Source organism: Delphinus delphis, chromosome 1 (genome assembly GCF_949987515.2).
Source record: "Delphinus delphis chromosome 1, mDelDel1.2, whole genome shotgun sequence".
Classification (NCBI taxonomy): Eukaryota; Metazoa; Chordata; class Mammalia; order Artiodactyla; family Delphinidae; genus Delphinus; species Delphinus delphis.
Window position 1 is genome coordinate 22,004,835 of NC_082683.1, and position 21,385 is coordinate 22,026,219.

Sequence of the window (21,385 nt, forward strand, 5' to 3'; positions counted from 1 at the left end):
TCGCCACAACTAAAGCCCGCATGCAGCAATGAAGACCTGACGCAGCCAAAAATAAATAAATAAATAAATTTTTATTAAAAAGAATTAAATGAATTAGTACTTATAATGTGCTTAGCATTGTAACCACATAGTGAACATACAGTAGCTGTAATATTGTTATTAATTATGATCACTAGTAAGATGTAATCACTGTTCTTATGGAGCTTTTGGTCTGTGTTAAGCAGTTACAAGGTGCTCCTTAGAATTCCTTTTTTAAAAAAATAAGTCAGGTTAATTGAGATACAATTTATATACAATAAAATTTACCCTTTTTAAGTATATAATAGTTCTTTTTTTTGACAAACACGTAAAATCATGTAGCTACCACCGCAATCAAGATGAAGAGTACTTCCTTCCATACCAAAATTTCCCTGCTTACCTTTTGTAGTCAGAATTATACAATATGTAGCCTTTCTTTTTTCTTTTTTCTTTTTTTTTTTTTTTTGCGGTACACGGGCCTCTCACTGTTGTGGCCTCTCCCGCTGCAGAGCACAGGCTCCGGACACTCAGGCTCAGCGGCCATGGCTCACGGGCCCAGCCACTCCGCGGCATGTGGGATCTTCCCGGACCGGGGCACGAACCCATGTTCCCTGCATCAGCAGGCGGACTCTCAACCACTGCGCCACCAGGGAAGCCCCAATATGTAGCCTTTGGTCTGGTTTTTCACTTAGCATAAAGCTGTCAAGATTCATACATGTTGTTGCATGTATCAGTAGTTCATTCCTTTCATGGCTTTTTTTTCATATTTTTTTTGGTTTTATTTTTTAGTAGATCTTTATTAGAGTATAATTGCTTCACAATACTGTGTTAGTTTCTGTTGCACAACAAAGCGAATCAGCCATATGCATACAGATGTCCCCATATCCCCTCCCTCTTGAGTCTCCCTCCCATCCTCCCTATCCCACCCCTCTAGGTCATCGCAAAGCACCGAGCCGATCTCCCTGTGCTGTGCTGCTGCTTTCCACCAGCCAACTATTCTACATTCGGTAGTGTATATATGTTGATGCTACTCTCACTTCGCCCCAGCTTCCCCCTCCCACCCCATGTCCTCAAGTCCATTTTATATGTCTACCTCTTTATTCCTGCCCTGCAACTAGGTTCATCAGTACCATTTTTTTTTTTTTTTAGATTCCATATATATGTGTTAGCATACGGTATTTGTTTTTCTCTTTCTGACTTACTTCACTCTGTATGACAGACTCTAGGTCCATCCACCTCACTACAAATAACTCAATTTCGTTTCTTTTTATGGCTGAGTAATATTCTATTGTATGTATGTGCCACATCTTTATCCATTCATCTGTCGATGAACATTTAGGTTGGTTCCATGTCCTGGCTATTGAAAATAGTACTGCAATGTACATTGTGGTACATGTCTCTCTTTTTTTTAAATTTATTTATTTATTGATTTTTGGCTGTGTTGGGTCTTCATTGCCATGCACAAGCTTTCTCTAGTTGCGGCGAGTGGGGGCTACTCTTCGTTGTGGTGCACAGAATTCTCATTGCAGTGGCTTCTCTTTCTGCGGAGCACTGGCTCTAGGCACGCGGGCTCAGTAGTTGTGGCTCACGGTCTCTAGAGCGCAGGCTCAGTAGCTGTGGCACATGGACTTAGTTGCTCCACAGCATGTGGGATCTTCCCGGACCAGGCAGGGCTCGAACCCGTGTCCCCTGCATTGGCAGGCAGATTCTTAACCACTGTGCCACCAGGGAAGCCCTACATGTCTCTTTTTGAATTATGGTTTTCTCAGGGTATGTACCCAGTAGTGGGATTGCTGGGTCATACGGTAGTTCTATTTTTAGTTTTTTAAGGAACCTCCATACTGTTTTCCATAGTGGTTCTATCAATTTACATTCCCACCAACAGTGCAGGAGGGTTCCCTTTTCACCACACCCTTTCCAGCATTTATTGTTTCTAGATTTTTTGATAATGGCCATTCTGACCAGTGTGAAGTGATACCTCATTGTAGTTTTGATTTGCATTTCTCTAATAATTAGTGATGTTGAGCATCTTTTCATGTGCCTCTTGGCCATCTGTATGTCTTCCTTGGTGAAATGTCTATTTAGGTCTTCCTCCCATTTTTAAATTGGATTGTTTGGTTTTTTGATATTGAGCTCCATGAGCTGTTTGTATATTTTGGAGATTAATCCTTTGTCTGTTGTTTCATTTGCAAATATTTTCTCCCATCCTGAGGGTTGTCTTTTTGTCTTGTTTATGGTTTCCTTTGCTGTGCAAAAGCTTTTAAGTTTAATTTTCCATAATGTCATAAAGTTGGAATCATACAGTAGCTTTTTCATACGTAGCGGTTTTTTTTGTTTTGTTTTTTTTACACGTGGGCCTCTCACTGTTGTGGCCTCTCCCGTTGCGGAGCACGGACTCCGGACACGCAGGCTCAGCGGCCATGGCTCATGGGCCCAGCCGCTCCGCGGCATGTGGGATCTTCCCAGACTGGGGCACGAACCCGTGTCCCCTGTATCGGCAGGCAGACTCTCAACCGCTGCGCTACCAGGGAAGCCCCCATACGTAGCTTTTTCAGATTGACTTCTGTCACCTAGTAGTATGCATTTAAGGTTCCTCTTTTCGTGGCTTGATAGCCCTTTTCTTTTTAGCACTGAAAAATATTCCATTGTTTGGATGTATCATGGCTTATTTATCCTTTACCTACTGAAGAGCATCTTGGTTGCTTCCAAATTATGGCAGTTATGAATAAAGTTGCTATAAACATCTGTGTGTAGGTTTTGTGTGGATATAAGTTTTCAATTATTTGGGTAAATACCAAGGGTACAGTTGGAATGTATGGTAAGTGTATGTTTAGTGTTTTAAGAAACTGCCAGATTGTCTTCCTGAGTGGCTGTACTATTTGGTGTTCCCATCAGCAATGAATGAGAGCTCCTGTTGCTCCAGCATTTGATGCTGTCAGTGTTTTGGATTTTGGCCATTCTAATAGGTGTATAGCAGTATCTCATTGTAGTTTTAATATGCAGTTTCCTCATGACTAATAATATTGAGTAACTTTTCATGTGTTTATTTGCCATGCATATCTTTTCTCTGATGAAATGTCTGTTCAGATCTTGATCTTTTTAAAAATTGGCTTATTTTCTTATTATTGAGTTGTGAGAGTTTTTTTGTTTTTTTACGGTATGCGGGCCTCTCACTGCTGTGGCCTCTCCCGCTGCGGAGCACAGGCTCCGGACGCGCAGGCTCAGCAGCCATGGCTCACGGGCCCAGCCGCTCCACAGCATGTGGGATCTTCCCGGACCAGGGCACGAACCCGTGTCCCCTGCATCGGCAGGCGGACTCTCAGCCACTGTGCCACCAGGGAAGCCCGTGAGAGTTTTTTACATGGTCCACATACAAGTTCTTTATAAGTGTTACTACACAAATGTTTTTTTCCCAGCCTGTGGTTTGTCTTATTAGCAGACGTTTTTAATCGATGAAGTCCATTTTTTTCTTTTTTGGTTAGTGTTCCTTATCTTCTAAGAAATCTTTGTTCAACCCAGGGTCAGAAAGATATTTTTGTTTTTCCTTCAAGATGTTTTATCTTTTTAGGTTTTACATTTAGGTCAATGATTCTTTTCGAGTTAACTTTTGTATATGGTATGAAGTTGAAAATATTCTCCTTTGTCCACTGCATACTTTTACACCTTTATTAATAAATTCCTGATTAAATAGGTAATTTTCTAGGGAAATATAATTTACTAAAGTGACTCAAGACATGAAAATCCCATATAGACTAACAGGCATGGTCGAAATGTTAAAATGTATCTAAGCCCAGTGAGTTGTTTTTTGTTTTTCTTTTTCTTTTTTTGGCTGTGTCGGGTCTTAGTTGCAGCACACGGGATCTTTGTTGAGGCATGTGCTATCCTTTGTTGCAGCACACGGGCTCTTCATTGTGGTGCATAGGCCTCTCTCTAGTTGTGGCAGCGGGTTTTCTCTCTCTAGTTGTGGCGCGCAGGCTCCAGGGTGCATGGGCTCTGTAGTTTGTGGCACATGGGCTATCTTGTTGAGGCGCATGAGCTCAGTAGTCGTGGCATGTGGACTTAGTTGCTCTGTGGCATGTGAGATCTTAGTTCCCTTACCAGGAATCAAACCCGTGTCCCCTGCATTGAAAGGTGGATTCTTTACCGCTGGACCACTAGGGAAGTCCCCCAGTGATTCTTATGGACAGTTTCATTAATTGTTTGAAGAAGCAAATAATTATAATGCTATATCACACACTGTAGAGAAAAAGAAAGTACACTCATTTATTTTATAAAATCTTGATAACTGAGAGCTGACAAAGATAGTGCAAAAAGAAAATTGAAATTTTTCCTATCTCGCTTAATGAATATAGTTGTAGAAAGTCTGTATAAAGTACTTGCAGATTAAATTCAACAAGTCATTATTGTATTTTTTTCTGATTTCAAAAACAATACATATTTCCTCTGGAAAATATAAAGTGGTGTAAAGTAGAAAAATTTAAGTCACACTTGATCTTTCCACCCTGTGGTAACTACTGATAATATTTTGATATATTTACTTCCATGTTTTTTTCTAGAGCAGTTATCTATATAGTTATAGATAACTATATTACTATAGCTATATAGTTATTTTAACATACTGATTAGAACTGCTTTTTTCCCCATTGGATATGTCAGATCTCTCAGTATATTAAAAGAATATAACCAAGAGGAATTCTTTCAAGATCTAAGTATTATATTAAGGAAACTATAAATAATAACACATTAGTACATTGATAAGTCAAAAAAACAGGAGGAAAACGATATGCTTATCTCTACTGATCACAAAAATTTTTGATAAAGTTCAACTATTTCACTCAAAGCTTTTATTACACTAAGAATAGAATAATTTATTTTTATTCTAAAATATTTAAATAATAACAAGAACCTATATTTCTACTCAATTGATTTTAAAATTGGTAACATTAGGGCATATTTATAAAAGTTAGTTATAATCTCCTTTGACCACTACTCTCCAGTGACAACCCATAACATGAATGTTGTGTATATCCTTTTAGTTCATTTTTTTCTTTTATAATGTGCTTGCATAATCCTTTAATATGATAAAAGAATAGCTATCTGAAACCAAGAGACACTAGCACACTTACCAGTGAAATACTGAAGAAATGTCCACTAGAGCAAGAACAAGACAAGAATGCCCACTGTTACTTTATTTAACATTATTTTGGGGGTTCTTAGTGCAGTAAGATGAGCAATCATTAGAGGTGTTTCCAATAACAAACAGAATAAGTATATAGTTGTTGGCTAGTATTATTCTCTCTTCAGAAAAATATTCCCAAAAGGATCAACTGAAAAAGAATTCAGTAACATGGCTGATAAATGCAAACTAAATGTTCAGAAATGAATCATTAAAATTTTTATATCTATTAGAATAAATTTTTTTTTTTTTTTTTTGCGGTACGCGGGCCTCTCACTGTCGTGGCCTCTCCCGTTGCGGAACACAGGCTCCGGACGCGCAGGCTTAGCGGCCATGGTTCACGGGCCCAGCTGCTCTGCAGCATGTGGGATCCTCCCGGACCGGGGCACGAACCCATGTCCCCTGCATCGGCAGGCGGACTCCCAACCACTGCGCCACCAGGGAAGCCCAAGAAAAGTACATAACTTATAAAACTAGAAATTTGCTATCATAGATAAGTAAATAAAGGCGTTACGTCAAGAAATAAGAAAATTTATGAGTGTCCATCTACCCAATTTACTTAAAGAAATAACTTTGATAAACAGCAGTGTGCACAGCGCAGTGTATTGGCATATTCAGATTTAAAAGTGTGTATTATTTTTATTAAAGAAAAGAAAACTTTAAAGTTCTTGAAATTTTTATGGTTTAATAGTAAGTGGTGAGTGGGACTTCCTTGCCGGTCCAGTGGTTAAGACTCTGCACTGTTGCAGGGGGCATGGGTTCAATTCCTGGTCGGGGAACTAGGATCCCGCAAGCCCCATGGCACGGCCAAAATAAAAATATAAATAAATGTTTTTCTTCAACTTTACTTCAAATTCAGGTTAAGTATGATCAGTGGGATCTAAAAGCTGGTAATAAAACTTATATGAACATTTCCCATTAGGCGGTGGACCATTAGTTTCAAAACAACCTCAGTGGTTGGCTTCTTGGCCCTCTAGAGTTCTATCATACTAAAAATGGCCTTTCATGATAGAGCTTTGACTTGATTCAAAGGCAGGATAGGTTTTACAAGATTGCAACATGAAACATCAGTGGAGTCCAAAACACGCACAGATGTGCACACACGTACACACCCCCGTAATGGAGGCTTCCATTAAAAGAGGGGGATAGTAGTATAATGGACTATCTTGTGGAATGATGTTGATGGCCTTCAGTTCCTCACTGAAGATTTGTGTGTGTGTGTGTGTGTGTGTGTGTGTGTGTGTGTGTATGTGTTTAATATTTATTTATTCTGGCTGCATCGGATCTTAGTTGCGGCATGCAGGATCTTCGTTGTGGCATACAGGCTCTTAGGCATGGTTTGCAGTCTTCTTGGTTGCGGCATGCAGATTCTTAGCTGTGGCATGCAAACTCTTTAGTTGCGTCGTGCGTGCAGGATCTAGTTCCCCGACCAGGGATCGAACCCAGGCCCCCTGCATTGGGAGTGCGGAGTCTTACCCAGTGGACCACCAGGGAAGTCCCAAAGAGTTGCGTTTTGTTTTTTCCTCATCAAACTAGTGTGTGTATCTCTTGGTAGCCAGAGTGACATCATATCAGATTGCAGTCTGTAGCTACAGCTTTCTTTTTTTTCACTGCATGAGAATATTAAATAAATACTACATTTTACTTGACTATGCAAACATTATAAAATTTCAGATTTAGGTTTCTTTTGATGATTGTGTATCTTCTGTTTTTCTTCTTTGATCTCCCAAAAGAATTTAAATGGTGTAAAGCAGATGGGTCTAGCAGCTTTATTTTGTCCGTTTTACACCCTGCCCCCCACCCCAGGTCAGTCTTTTCCCTCTTTAGTATAGAGCTGGATAATCAAAGGGCTTGAATAGCAAGAACCCGTAAGAATTATGTCTTAAATAGTAAAGGAGAAAAGTGGCACCAAAGAAAAGACATTCTTGCTGGGGTGAAGCACTTTGGTGTGTGCTTATTACTTCTAGTTATTATCTCATAATGCATCCAGGGCCAGTAGCTTAACATTGGTTACAGTGAAGTCCAGTTGGTTTTGCTTGATAATTTATTGTCATACTCACTACATACCCTAACCAATCAAAAGGTGAAAAAGCGGATGGGTGGGTGATTGGCTGGCTGAGTGATTCATTAATTCATTTAATAAATTTTCCCAGGCACATTGCCCTAGCTGCCATGAAGGACAAAAAAAACAAACAAAAAAAAGAATAAGATATACTTTCACCAAATGACCCAACAATCCCACTACTGGGTATATACCTAGAGAAAACCATAATTTAAAAATACACATGCACCCCAATGTTCATAGCAGTGCTGTTTACAATAGCTAGGACATGGAAGCAAGCTAAATGTCCATCAACAGAGGAATGGATAAAGAAGATGTGGTGCATATATAAATGGAATATTACTCAGCCATAAAAAGGAATGAAATTGGGTCATTTGTAGAGATGTGGATGGACCTAGAGAGTGTCATACAGAGTGAAGTAAGTCAGAAAGAGAAAAGCAAATAACATATAATAAGGCATATGTGAAGAATCTAGAAAAATGGTATAGGTGATCTTATTTGCAAAGCAGAAGTAGAGACATAGACGTAGAGAACAAATGTATGGATACCAAGGGAGAAAGGGGTGGGGAGGCAGGAATTGGGAGACTGGGATTGACAAATATACATTACTGATGCTATGTATAAAATAGACAACTGATGGGAACATACTGTATAGCACAGGGAACTCTACCTAATGCACTGTGGTAACCTAAATGGGAGGGAAGTCCAAAAGGGAGGGGATATCTGTATGTGTGGCTGATTTATTTTGTTGTGCAGTGGAGGCTAACAGAATATTGTAAAGCAGCCATACTCGAATAAAAATTAATTTTAAAAAAAGAATAAGATATAGTTTCATCACTCAGAGAGGAGATTAAAAACTATTAATGCTAGGCAGAATGAGTAAGTGTTTTTATACAGATAAAAATAGTTGTGTTATTGGAATTTCATGCCATGTTATTCAACATGACTTGTACTTAAGGAAATTATTAAAACAAAACTTGCTTTATAGCATCTATATTGCCTTTTCTATATCTGTGTTGTTTGAACAGTTTAATACTGATGACTTTAAGTAGAGTTTTTTTGTTTTAATTGTTTTTGTCTCGTATCTAACAGGAAAATTTGGTGAACATGGAGAAATAGGAAAAACTAGGGGCTCCTAAGTACCTTAGGGAGTATGGTACTCCCTAAGGAGTACATGGTGGTGAAGCACACTTGTACATTGCTAATAATGATTGCTCCCAGTAGCATACATGTGGGTTAAAGGTGTAAACCTGTGCTTCAGTAATTTGGGTTTCTCATGCAGTATTGGGACTGAAGTATTTTTGTTCTAGATTTGGTTTGAGGGGTAGTAGAAATGTCTGTATCCCATATAGCCAACTTCTCTTGATTCTAGACCTTTCACTTATTTTCTAAGTAATTCCTTTAAAAATTGATTTTGAGATAAGAAACATCATTCTTTTTGGTAGTCATACTGGAAATATCAGGGGTAAGCTAAGAGAACAAATTGTTGGTGTTTTTAATTTTAACATTGTCATTTTGGGCAATTCACATAACTGTTCTGTACCTGAATTTTACTTTTGTTAAAGTACTACCTCCTGGGCTTCCCTGGTGGTGCAGTGGTTGAGAATCTGCCTGCTAATGCAGGGGACACAGGTTCGAGCCCTGGTCTGGGAAGATCCCACATGCCGCGGAGCAACTATGCCCGAGAGCCACAACTACTGAGCCTGTGCGTCTGGAGCCTGTGCTCCTCAACAAGAGAGGCCACGATAGTGAGAGGCCCGTGCACCACGATGAAGTGGCCCCCGCTTGCCACAACTAGAGAAAACCCTCGCACAGAAATGAAGACCCAACACAGCCCTAAATAAATAAATAGATAGATAAATAAATAAATAAAGTGCTACCTCCTAAAGTTTTTATAAGGTTAAAAATAAATGTTCTTATCTAAACACCTAGGAGGTATTGTGTGAATTCAAAGTCCATTTCGTAGTACAAACTATCTTGTAGTAGTTGGGAGTGGAGATTCACATCCAGATTACTTAGATATGAACCTTAGCTTTGCCGTTTATTAGCTATGAACTCCTTGGACAGGTTTACCCCTGGGTGACTTAGTTTCCTCAACTACTAAATGGGGATAATAAGTGGTATCCTTCTTATAGCCTTGTTGTAAGAATTAGACAAAACAAAACACTTAGAATAGTCCCTGGCATTATAATACATGGTCGATTAATGTTAGCTATTATTATCCGTAGAGAATGGGAAGAAGGAATGCATAGGAAGTTGAACTTAATTTACCTTTTCTAAGCTTTAGCTTTCTTTTTCATCAGATCTTTTGTTAGAGATGTTCATATGTAACAGTAAATCATTTTGAGTTTAGTATTATTTTCTTTATGTTTTGATTTTTTTGATGGAAACTTTTACCATTTAATGAAATGATCAGAAACCAGAAAACAGGAATGAAGGGGAGAAGAAGCAGAGACCAGAAATCAGCTTTGAGTGATTAAAAACTCGTGGTGCTACTTTAGTCCTTTTGTTTCTCTTAGGAACTAGAAGAAAAGTAGAGCTATTTTTTTAAATCAGTTTTTTATAAGTCTAAAAGCAACAGTAATTAAAAGATTATGTCACTGTAAGCATCTATGGAAGTGAATTTATAGTAACATGTAACCCATAGCTAAGTTAGCAAGATAATCTCAATTATATCTGTCTTTTTCTTTCCTGTTTGTCATGAAACTGTTCAGTGAATTATTATAATATGTTCAGTACCTACAGGCCTGGCATGTTTCCCAAAACAAATACTCCACAACCTGAAAGGGACACTTAACAAGCTAAACTAGTGAAAGATCTTAGTTTCCCTTTGCCTCCCTCCATTTAAAAAAATATTTATTGAATACCTTCTATGTGCTGAGAAGTATGTTACTAGCTGAGGATATACAGACAATCTGTTCAAAGAATGTAGGAGAGACAAATAAGTAAGTAGATAATTTTAACGAAAGTGATTTATACCCCTATATGTAGAGGTATATACAGGGTGACTTCAGAGTACCGAAGGGGTGCATAATTCAGTCTTAAGTATAGAAGGTAGATGTTCAAGGAGCGATTCCTAGAGGAAGTGAAACATAAACTGAATTTTGAAGGAGTGGGAGTTAGCCAGATTAAAGAATGGAGGGAGAGGACATTTTAGGCAGCTAGAAGAGCAGATGCATAGATAGATAGACCTGGGCAAATATATCATCGTTTAAGAATTCCAAGTGGTTTGGAATAGGACTTAAAAGACAGCAGGCATGGGAGAGTGGTGAGAGAAAAGGTTAGACAGAAAGATAGGCATTAGTGCAGCAACATGGATGGACCTAGAGATTGTCATACTGAGTGAAGTAAGACACACAGAGAAAGACAAATATTTGATATCACTTATATGTGGAATCTAAAAAATGGTACAAATGAACTTATTTACAAAACAGAAATAGAGTCACAGATGTAGAAAACAAACTTATGGTTACCAAGAGGGAAGGGAGGAGGGATAAATTGGGAGATTGGGATTGACATACTCACACTGCTGTATATAAAATAACTAATAAGAACCTACTGTATAACACTGGGAACTCTACTCAATACTCTGTAATGGCCTGTATGGGAAAAGAATCTAAAAAAGAGTGGATATATGTATAACTGATTCACTTTGCTGTATACCTGAAACTAACGCAACATTGTAAATCAACTATACTCCAGTAAAAATTAAACAAAAGAAAGAAAGAAAGATAGACATTGGGCCAGGTCTTGAAGGATTTTTAATAAGCTATGAAGAGTCCTGTCAGATTTGTGTTTTTGTAAAGGTCATGGTGGTACCACTGTTGAGAATAGATCAGAAAGGGACAAAACTGGAGTCAGGTAAGAAGGAAATTATTACTGTCCCAAACACACATAAAAGGATGTCACATTTGAAAGCTGTGATCCACAAATAAATTCTGTCAGACTGGGATTTATAAATAGAAGACTTTTTGTCCCAAGTGAATAAATCCCAGAAGAATCATCTTTTTTTTCTTTTCATTCACTACAAATCAACACAACAAACTTGGTTGTCAGCAATTTGGATTTTAGGATAGGTGGTATTCTGAAGGCTCTTGGTGCCTAGGCCTGGGAACAAGATGAGAATGGGTAAAGTGTTTAATAGCTAATTGGATCCATTTGGGGCTTTTTCAACAAAGGAACTTATTTTTAGGCTGAAAAAACAGTAATCAGATTTGCATCTTAGATGGTTTTATTTGGTGACTACATTTTTATAGACCCGGTAGCACTAATAAAGATTAGCTTTTCAGAAAGGTTAAACTAGGATTGGGCTCATTGCTTTAACATAGACAGATGAGCAAAGGGACAGGTTGTTCATATTTTCTCTGACCTCATACATTGTTTTCCTAAAGTGTTAAGGTGTTTCACTGTTACTTTTTTAATTTTATTTTACAAGATTTAGAAGCAAAGGTATGTATAATCCAAAACACTATTTCTCTTTGAATTTAGAAATTATATACATAGCCTTTCTTTTCTCCTGTACCTCACCTCCTAGGTTCTGTGGTTGTGAAAGTTTGAGAATTTTGAGGGAAGAGAATGGTATAAAAGAGATGGGTATTTCTTACATGGAAAACAAAGAATAAAGTACATTTGAATTACTGGCTGGAACAAGTTTGATAGAAACACCATTCATTTATATGGTCACCCTTGGTTCTTTTGTAGAATTACTGCTGACTCACAGTGTAACCAGGTGTTCATTACTCAGAATTTTTATTTAGTAGAAGATGAAGTCTGTATTCTCCTGCACGTGTACCAGAAAAGAATGTTTAAGGAGATTTCTTGTTAGAAATTTCTGAATAACTTTTACAAATGTTATAGCTATCATCAGACTTATTGTATTTCCACTGGATATGTGGCTGAGTGTTGGTAATATTTGGATTTCTTTTTCACTGTCTGAAAGTGAAACTGAGAACCAAATGAGTTAGAAAGAGTTATGAAAGAGAGAAGGAAGGAGAGACGTGGCATCAACTAGTAGTCATCTCTGAGTCATCAGTAATGAATGCCACTTTACTGGAGAACATTCAGTGTTTCAAAACCCTGTGACGGGCAGCTCCTTGATTTCTGACTGGTTAGTTTCTACACATCATTGATACCTCCAGGTTCCTTAGTAGACAGAGGCCACTTGGGACTTAGTTTTTATGAATATCATGTGGTTTTATTAAATATTTTTTTTCTTTAAGATTAAGATTTCTCAATCACTTTCACTGTAACTACATGAAAAAATACTATTTGGGGTAGATAGAATATTAAATGGATGGCCAGTAAGATGGAGGTTGTTAATTTTCAATTGGTAACAAATGGATATAATTCTCAGTAGATCTTTAAATTGAAATAAAACCATCCTTCCCTGAGCTTTGAGTTGTTATTAATAGTCAAAGACTTTACTTGAGTGTTACTAGGAAAAGAAACAGTAATTCAACTGTTAAAGTAAGAGTATCAAAGATTGTGAGTATAAATAGCTCAATAGTTTGTAACTGAATAAAAGGAAACTTTTTTTTTTTAACTGTCAGTGTTCCTTCGGAGTATACTGCCTCTAGTAGTTAGTGTTTAGTCATTGGTGCCATGGAAAATAGATACCACGTGCTGATGAAATACTCTGTTTTGCATTGTTACTGGAAGACTTGTAAGTGTACTTTAAAAATACTTTGGGTTTGGCCTGTCTGATAGAACTTTGTGCAGTGATGGAAATATTCTAGATCTGCATCGTGCAATGTGGTGGCCATGTGTGCAATGTGGCTAGTACAACTGAGAAACTGAATTGCAAATTGTGTTTAATATAAATGTATTAAATATTAATATACATATAAATAATCATTCGTAACTAGTGACCACAGTATTAGACAGCACATCTTTAAATATTTGAGAACTGAGCAGCCCGTTTGATAACCCTTACTTCACTGACCAGTCATTAAAATATACTGTAGTTGTAATTAATATTTACTTTTAGTACGTTAATTGAGGAATGTGTTGTTTACTTCAGGTCTTTGTTTATATGTCATCTTCCCAATGAGGCCCTTCTGCTTGCACAGTTTATAATTTAGCACCCTCTTTCTCAGCCCATTGTATTCCCTTTCCCTGAGTAATTTTTTTTCTATAGCACTTATCACCGTCTACCATACTAGAAAGAAGGCATAGATTTTTCCCTCTTTGTATCCAGTCAGTGTTTCCAACACCTAGAACAGTAACTGATACTTTAGAGGTGCTCAGGACATTTTTTGTGGAATGAATAAATGAGGATTGTGGTTTCCCAATAATAATACCCCAATTCATTAAGCACTTATTTTGCATTCTATGGCAAACATTGAGTTGGATTAGCTATATAAAGTGCACCATGGCCACTGTTCTCTTCCGTAATAAAACATTTCTTGGAACCATTATTTGAAACAGAACACTGAATTAGTTGTCATTAGTTTGACTCTGCTGTAGAATTTCAGAACCTGAAGGGAGCTTGGCAATAATTTGATTCAGGTGCCTGATGTCACATAGTGGATTAAAGTTTGATAAATGTCATTCGTATCCTCTTCTCATTTCCCTTTTTCCCTCATCCACACAACCTGTGAATCTTTTTGCTCAATTTTTTTTCCACTTCTTCTCATCTCCATTCAGCTAGTTCTTTTTTCTTAATTAGGATTTTTAAAAATTAATTTATTTATTTATTTTTGGCTGCGTTGGGTCTTCGTTGCGGTGCATGGGCTTCTCATTGCCATGGCTTCTCTTGTTGCAGAGCACAGGCTTTAGGTGTGCAGGCTTCAGTAGTTGTGGTGTGCGGGCTCAGTAGTTGTTGCTCGCGGGCTCTAGAGCGCAGGCTCAGTAGTTGTGGTGCACGGGCTTAGTTGCTCCGCAGCATGTGGGATATTCCTGGACCAGGGCTCGAACCCGTGTGCCCTGCGTTGGCAGGAGGATTCTTAACCACTGAGCCACCAGGGAAGTACCCATTCAGCTAATTCTCATTTTCATCTACGCCTACCTTTTCCACTGACTCTACTGTACTCTGAGGAACTACCTAATCCCTTAACCCAACCAGAGAGAAATGTTTCATCTTTCTTAACTGAAACTTTCCTGCTTACTATAATTTTTATAACTAACTCCTCAGTTCTAGAAACATCTCCTGACCACTAGGGCATCCTTAAGAATTTATTGTCTTCAAAACAAAAACTTTAAGAGAAAGCAAAAAGAATTTCTGTAGCTCCAATTTCCTAGCCTGAGGTCTCTTATTCCATGGATCTGAAAGCAGTCCTGCTGGCATAATTTCAGTTTCTTTCTCCCATAAACACAGTCCAACATACTGTAGGTTTGTAAACATATACATTACTTCATGCCTGCCATATGTATAGCCACTGTGATGTAAAGGCATAGCAGAACCTCCCCATTTTTTCCTAAGGAATGGTGGTACTTAAATGTAAGCATTCGGTGGAGGGGAGGAGTCATTTATATGAAGAATCTAAGTGAGGTGAGAAGGAGCCAAATATATTAAGCACTTTCAGTCATCAGACTATAATTTAGAGATTTCTCTTATTTGATCCTCACAAAAACTCTGAGTAATTATCTCTATCTCATATAAGTTAAGTAATTGTTCAGTCACCTAATCAGCAAATGGAAAAGCTGAAATTTTACATAGTTATGTATATGTAACTCCAAAGCCTCGAAAGCTTTCCTCCGTTGGTAAGCCATGCTTCCTTCTGGAAGTGGGGGTAGGCAGGGGACAAGAGTTACAGTATTTGATGTAGAATAGGTGGCACGTGTGTTCATTTTTTGCCTCCAATGAGCCAGCCACAGAAAGAAACCAGTGTCGTTGGGAGTAAGAGGGATGAGTATCTGGTGGTACCAGTGGCTCCCCCTTAACTTTAATCTCTGTCTTTCAGCCTGTTCTTCCGGCTCGTTCACATGGAGTAGAAGTGCTTTCTGCTGAGGATCTTGAGCCTAGCAGTCGTGATTATATGAGGGTTTATGTAAACATTCACCTGACACATTTGTCTTCTTTGAAAGTTATTACGACTTGCAAAGCAGTAAATTCTCAAAAACCATCATAAGCATGCCATTTTTTCACAGAGAATTGAGAGTTTCACAGTAGTTCTCAAGATTGTTTGGAATGATAAACTAGTCTATGGTCTTGACATTTCTTCCAGCCTTCGTCTGTGGCACTTTTTGCCTTAACTGTCTTTTGCTACCAGATTCTGTGAGCAAAGCTTAAAGTTGAGGAATGCTGTTTCTTCCCTTGTCCTCAAGGTTAATAAATACTTTTTGCATGTCCACCGTGCACTGAGTCCTGCCAGGCACTGAGGGCTTAAGTGTAGGCACATCATGGTTCCTGCCCAGCAGAGAAGCCAGAAGATCATTGCAGTTTAGGGTGATACATCCGGCACCATCAGTCATGAGCAGCTCTTTACCTCTACAGTCTTATCTCTTGCTGCCCTTACCTTTTTCTCACCTCTGTTATTCCTTCTATGACTGACTCTCTCAGATTTTAGAAGTCACTTAATTCAAGATATTTTCTGTCATCTCTCAGGAGAAAGCTAGATGCCCCCAGCCCCATCAATATGTGTTTGTGTAGCACCTAGGTACTTATCATGCTCTATTGTTGATCCTACTTATTTGAACTGTAATCACCTTAAGGACAAAAACTATTCTTTTTAGTTCCAGAGCATTGCTGGGCACATAATCAGTGATCAGGAAATCTTTGTCTGAATTCTGCTTGAGTGACTAAGAAAAGACTCTTAATAGTGGAAGCAACATTTGAGCCAATTCTTAAAGGATGGGTAGGAGTTCCCTAGATGGATCTGGGAAAGAAATTCCAGGCCAAGGGAGTGGTTTGTACAAATAGATGAGACAATGAAGAGTTTACAAGTGACTAGCAAGGCTTTCTAATTTCCACATGGAATATGAGACAAAGGTTATTAATTGTAGGATTTTATTTCCTATTCAGAGCCAGCCAGACTAGATTAGAGTTAGACGGTGGAATAAAGAATAGAAAACTGCTCCCACCCTCGATTATATATAAAGAAGCTGAAAATTAGTCTTTTACTTGAATATGTATCCGTGTGACCTGTTAATAATTTCTGTTGGTCAGCCTTTCCAAGAGGAAAGTGACTTTCTTCCCAACCTCGCACTAGAGCTCACCTCCTTGAGACATCTCAGACTTAAAGTGGTATGCTGAATTAAGCTGAGGGAGATGTAATTGAAATAGCAAAGAGTTTACTCTCCTAGGTAAGCCAATTTATATAGGTACCTCAGCATAAAATTACATTTAAATGGAAGCATTATACTTTTGTGATTGATCTTGTAAACTGTTTATTGACAATATAAAGCATGTTCTCACGTTAGTGTCTGATGTGCTGGCCAACAAAAAGTTTTGGAATTGTAAGTGTCACTAAAGGTTTTGAATGTTCAGCAGTGTTTGTTTAGAAACAGTTCTTCGATAAAATGAGACTGCTTGGGGGCTTCAATTGCTATCTAAATCTAAGCTGTAACTTAGATTCCTTTGCATATTAAACTTTATAAGGCCTTTTTTGCTCTTTCCCTAAATAAAATAGGAAGAGATTCACAAATTTTAATCTGTTACTTGCCCCATTCCTTGAGGCAATAAGCTGTGGAAGAAAAGTACTCTAAAAAGAGAGTATCTTATTAGGTGACACTTAAGAGAGAGTTGTCTACTTCTTGTAAAGTTGAAGTGAGAGTTACCTTTGCATTTCTAAAATGTAATACATGGAAAACTAGAATGAACACAAGGCCTTATTGTTAAATTTTAAAGCCATTAGTAGGCCAATACTTTCCCCTCTCCCTGCTTGTCTGCTTTTGTCAGCACAAAGTAAATATTGATTGTTAAAATGAAACTGAAACATGCTGATTAGGGAACATGTGTTGGTTTGGTCCATAGGTGACAGAATTAGAATCTCTGAGAGATTTGTCATTGTTGTAGAGTGTGGACTTCCCTGGGAAATGAATATATCTTTAGGAAATAAATATTTCCTTGGCCATTTATACAAGAGCCAAAGTGAGTCCTGGAGTTAGAATCAGGAGGCTTGGGTTTTAGTCCTGGCTCTGAGCAAAGCATTTAACCTCTTGAACCCTCAATTTCCTTCTTCCGTAAAGAATAGGAGATTGAGCCAAATGATCACTAAGAATCCTTTTTCTGATCTTTGAGTTTATTGCTGCTTTCAAATACCCAAGATCAGCAGTGAGCCAAGTCAAGTTGGACATTTAAATTTGGCAGGTGGTAAACAGCAGCCATATGAGGATCCTTAAATCTATCTGTTCTACTCTTGTATAATTCTGTCAACATGAACTAGATTCTGTAATACTGTTTCTGGGCTCTGTGTGTGTGTGTGTGTGTGTGTGTGTGTGTGTGTGTGTGTGTGTGTGTGTGTGTGTGTGTGTGTGTGTGTTTAATGTGCCTGGTTTGAACTAATTCATGATAATACACACATCTGGGCTGTTCCATCTGTTTAATGTTTCTGTGCACCAATCTGATTGTGTTCACACTTCCTCCTTGGCCTGCTTCTTCCAGTTTGCTCTCTGGATTCATGGTACAGAAATGTCATCCTCTTCCGTTTCTGACTAACCTCCTTGTAATGACTGGGTTTTCTGCCATGTACCATTGTCTGGCTGCCCCTGACCTGCCCTCTCCTTTTTTGACTTGTTTGTTTTGTTTTTTTTTTTACTATAACAGCTATGATAGGTATTGCTTGCATTTATGGAGAGCTTTCCATGTGTCAGGCACATTACAAAGTACTTTATTTCTGTTCATGTCATTTAATGCCTTGTACTGGTAAGTATTGTTATGCCCACTTTACAAATGAGGAAACTGAGGCTCAGGGAGGTGAAATAACTTGCCTAGTGTTAACAGCTAGTAATAGATCTGGAATTAAAATTTTAGTCTGCCTCCAAAGTTCATCTTCTTAAACAATATGCTGTATTGTCTGCATGATGATGATAACTACAATATGCTGAGCACCTGCTAGGTGCTGGGCAATGCATTTGCCACCTTTTGCTTCCCCCATTTTACAGTAGTGGGTGGTGCTCTTGCACATGATCTGCTTTTAGGCTAATAAATGTAAGGGCCAGCTTAGAAGGAATTTGACATTCTTAGATTGGCGCATTCTTTTAATGGAAAATTTCGCTGTTTTTTTCCTTTTATCCTTTCCTATTTTAATGGTCAATATCATAATTTTTTTTACTATTACCAGTACTAACAACTGAGTTTTGCCCAAGTGTACACTTTTTTTTTCTTACTGATGCCTTAGCATTGTCGTTTTCTTATTCCTTACCTTTGCTACTTTTTTAATCAAAAGCAGATAATAGAGATAAGGTAATGGGGAAAGAGGAGCAGGTGCTAAGGAAAGGCAAAGGAAAAATCCAGATACTAGAAATCTTTCCGAAATCTCAGTTTGGAGAACAAAGTTTTAAACTAAAAGCTCAGTTTTAGGGGTAGCTGTCATTTGTTAATGGAATATTAGGGCTTTGACAAACACAGGATTTAACCTCAGTAGCCTTATTCTCATCTGATAATAGGGTAAGTAATATATTCTTCACAATGCCTGTTTATTTGTGGTGATAATTAAAGGACATAGACAGTATAAAACTCCTTAATACAGTGCTCAGAATTGTTAGTTCCCCCTTTACCTTCAGATGTTAAATTCATCAAGCTATATCCTTAATATTTATGTATATGACTGTATATAAATTAGTTATATCTGAATAAAAAAAAAATCAGCATGCAGGCTGGCCCTTCCATTGCTGCATGTGGTTAGCTGATACTGCCTGTGTATTATATGCAGCACGTAGGGCTACTCCCTATAGTTTTGTATTCCTCAAGATCATTATTGAACTTTAGCAGAAAGAGAAATATTGCATAATACCTTAAAATATTCATTTCTAGTTTACTATTTTAGTAAGCAAAATTTTCAGAAATATTTCTTTTTATTTTTAGAAAAGGTATATTTAATTCTAAAATATTGTTCCTAATGTTATTAATTCCCAATACACAGATCTTATTCTGCTCTGAGTATGCCACTCACAGGTACGAAATACAGTTTTAGAGCAAGCAGTGAAATGTCAGAATGGTCTAATTTTGAGATAAGCTTGTATCTAAAATGTACCTTTGAATGGACTTCTGCTCCCATCAGCTTGCTTACGCATAACCCTGATGTTTTTTGTGTGATTAAATTTACAAATTCTTTGGTAGACTCTTGAGCAGCCTCCCTTTCTTCGTGACTGTGAGTCTGGAAAGTTGTAACCCAGCTCAGTGTCAGAAAAAGTAGGTGTGGACTTTGAGGGCTGTGCCGCTCAGCAGCTAGAATGTGGTTGGCAGTCTCCTCCCCTTCCTGCACTTGAGCTCTTCACAGTGTGCACTCTGGAATGACAGGCATTCCTATGTGAAGAGAGCCAGCGTGAAGACATATTTGTGAGAAACACCAGTGCCTTGTCCGGGATACAGGGAAACAGAAACTCCTGCGGATTAACTGACTTCCTGCCATTTCCTGATGTCTGGCGGTGACACTGAGAGAGGAGTGCATGTCCCTTCCTTACGTGGATTTATCGTTTAAGAAAAGTTCGCTTTGGTCGGGGACAATTTGTTGTTGTGAGACACATGAGACAACGTAATCATGGGGCAAGCTGACATCTCCAGACCGGTAAATCCAGATGGAGTTGGTGAGTAATAGAACGCAAAGAAACAAAATCTTGACAGAGGCAAGGCAGATCTGTAGGTGAAGTTGACTATTTTATAGGAATTTGAATATGAGGATTTTGATGTTTTTAACTTTGGGATGTTTATCACTTTGTGAAGAATAAATGAAAAATAAGTTAATTTTTCATTCAGTTATATTAATTTACCACTCATAGTTGTGTTTTACTGGATCCTTTTGGACTTTTTAAAGACAATATTGCTAGTAAACCATCTGTTAATTTCTTGCCCTTGCAGAACATAAGTGCTACAGGAACTCGTGTTTAGAAATCAATGGTGTTTTACTGCTCTTTTGCAGGACTTGGGCAGCTGATATATACGTGTGGTATAGCATTAGAATTGTTGACTTCTATAAACAGGACCTGTTTTGTTTTGTTTTGTTGGCTGCAGCATGCGGGATCTTAGTTCCCCCGACCAGTTCCACCAGGCCCCCTGAAGTGAAGCACAGAGTCCTAACCACTGGACCACCAGGGAATTCCCGACAGGACCATTTTTGAGATTTGACTTAATTTTTTAGACTCAGTTATACATTTTCCAAATAAGTCTCAGGCTTTTTCCATTGTGCTGGTGTTTCCGTTTCTCATAAGGCAATACTTGGTATAAACATTGCTGAAGGCAGTTTGAAGTGTTATTGTCTCAGAGATAGCTGGAGACCAGGCTGATAAGTGTAGCCAGAGTTTCAAAGCATGTAAGTGAAATGGAAGTCCACTGTCACTAAAAGACTCATTTTCCCAACCTTGTGGGGTTTTGTATAAAATGAAGATAGAAAGGTGGGAAAGATAGATTTAAGTGGATGCTCATTAAAGGCTTCCTAAATATAAACAAAGTGGGGAAAAGCCTGTGAATCATTCCTTGACATTATACTTTTTTTTTTTTTTTAAGATTCATACCTTCTTATACCTTCTCTTTGATTTATGAAGCAGCAGAAAACATGTTCAGTCCCAGGGTGCTTTTTTTTCCCCCCAGAAATGAAAAATGTTAGTGACTTTAAAGAAAACCATGAAGTGTGGGAACACAGGTAACACGCCCAAATGTGTCTCATGATTTAATGTAATTTCATTTCTAAAGGTATGTTTTCCCCTGAGAACTTTCCAGATGAAATTCCTACAAAGTACTTTTCATATTTTATTGAAACTGAAGCACATGGATCGCAAAGTGAGTCATTCAGCCACAGATTTTTAGGACTGAAATCAGAACTTGACTTACTTTACTTTGATCACCAGGGCTGGGTCCATATCAATTCAGTAGCTCAGTTGTTTTGTTTTGTTTTTATTCCCTTAATGAAATCGTTCTCATTGGGTTGGCCGAAAAATTCATACGATGTTAATGGAAAAACCCGAATGAACTTTTTGGCCAACCCAATGGCTAGAAAAGGGTATAGAGGAAAATATAAAGGACCCTCTGGGGC

The 21,385-nt window shown here is 38.1% G+C and overlaps 1 protein-coding gene across 13 annotated transcripts in view; it reads left to right on the top strand.

Annotated features, from left to right (window-relative positions):
- PHACTR4 (phosphatase and actin regulator 4) overlaps positions 1-21,385 on the top strand; it is a 117,415-nt gene that overhangs the window by 50,946 nt on the left and 45,084 nt on the right. The window contains exon 2 of one of the 13 annotated variants that reach the window (XM_060017232.1): positions 19,657-19,943. The exons of 11 other annotated variants lie outside the window; for them this stretch is intronic. In XM_060017232.1, coding sequence (XP_059873215.1) covers positions 19,898-19,943 — 46 coding nt within the window. In that variant the 5' untranslated portion in view covers positions 19,657-19,897. Of the gene's footprint in view, positions 1-8,922; positions 19,944-21,385 lie in introns of those variants that run through there. One more of the 13 variants, XM_060017227.1, reaches the window with a different exon arrangement.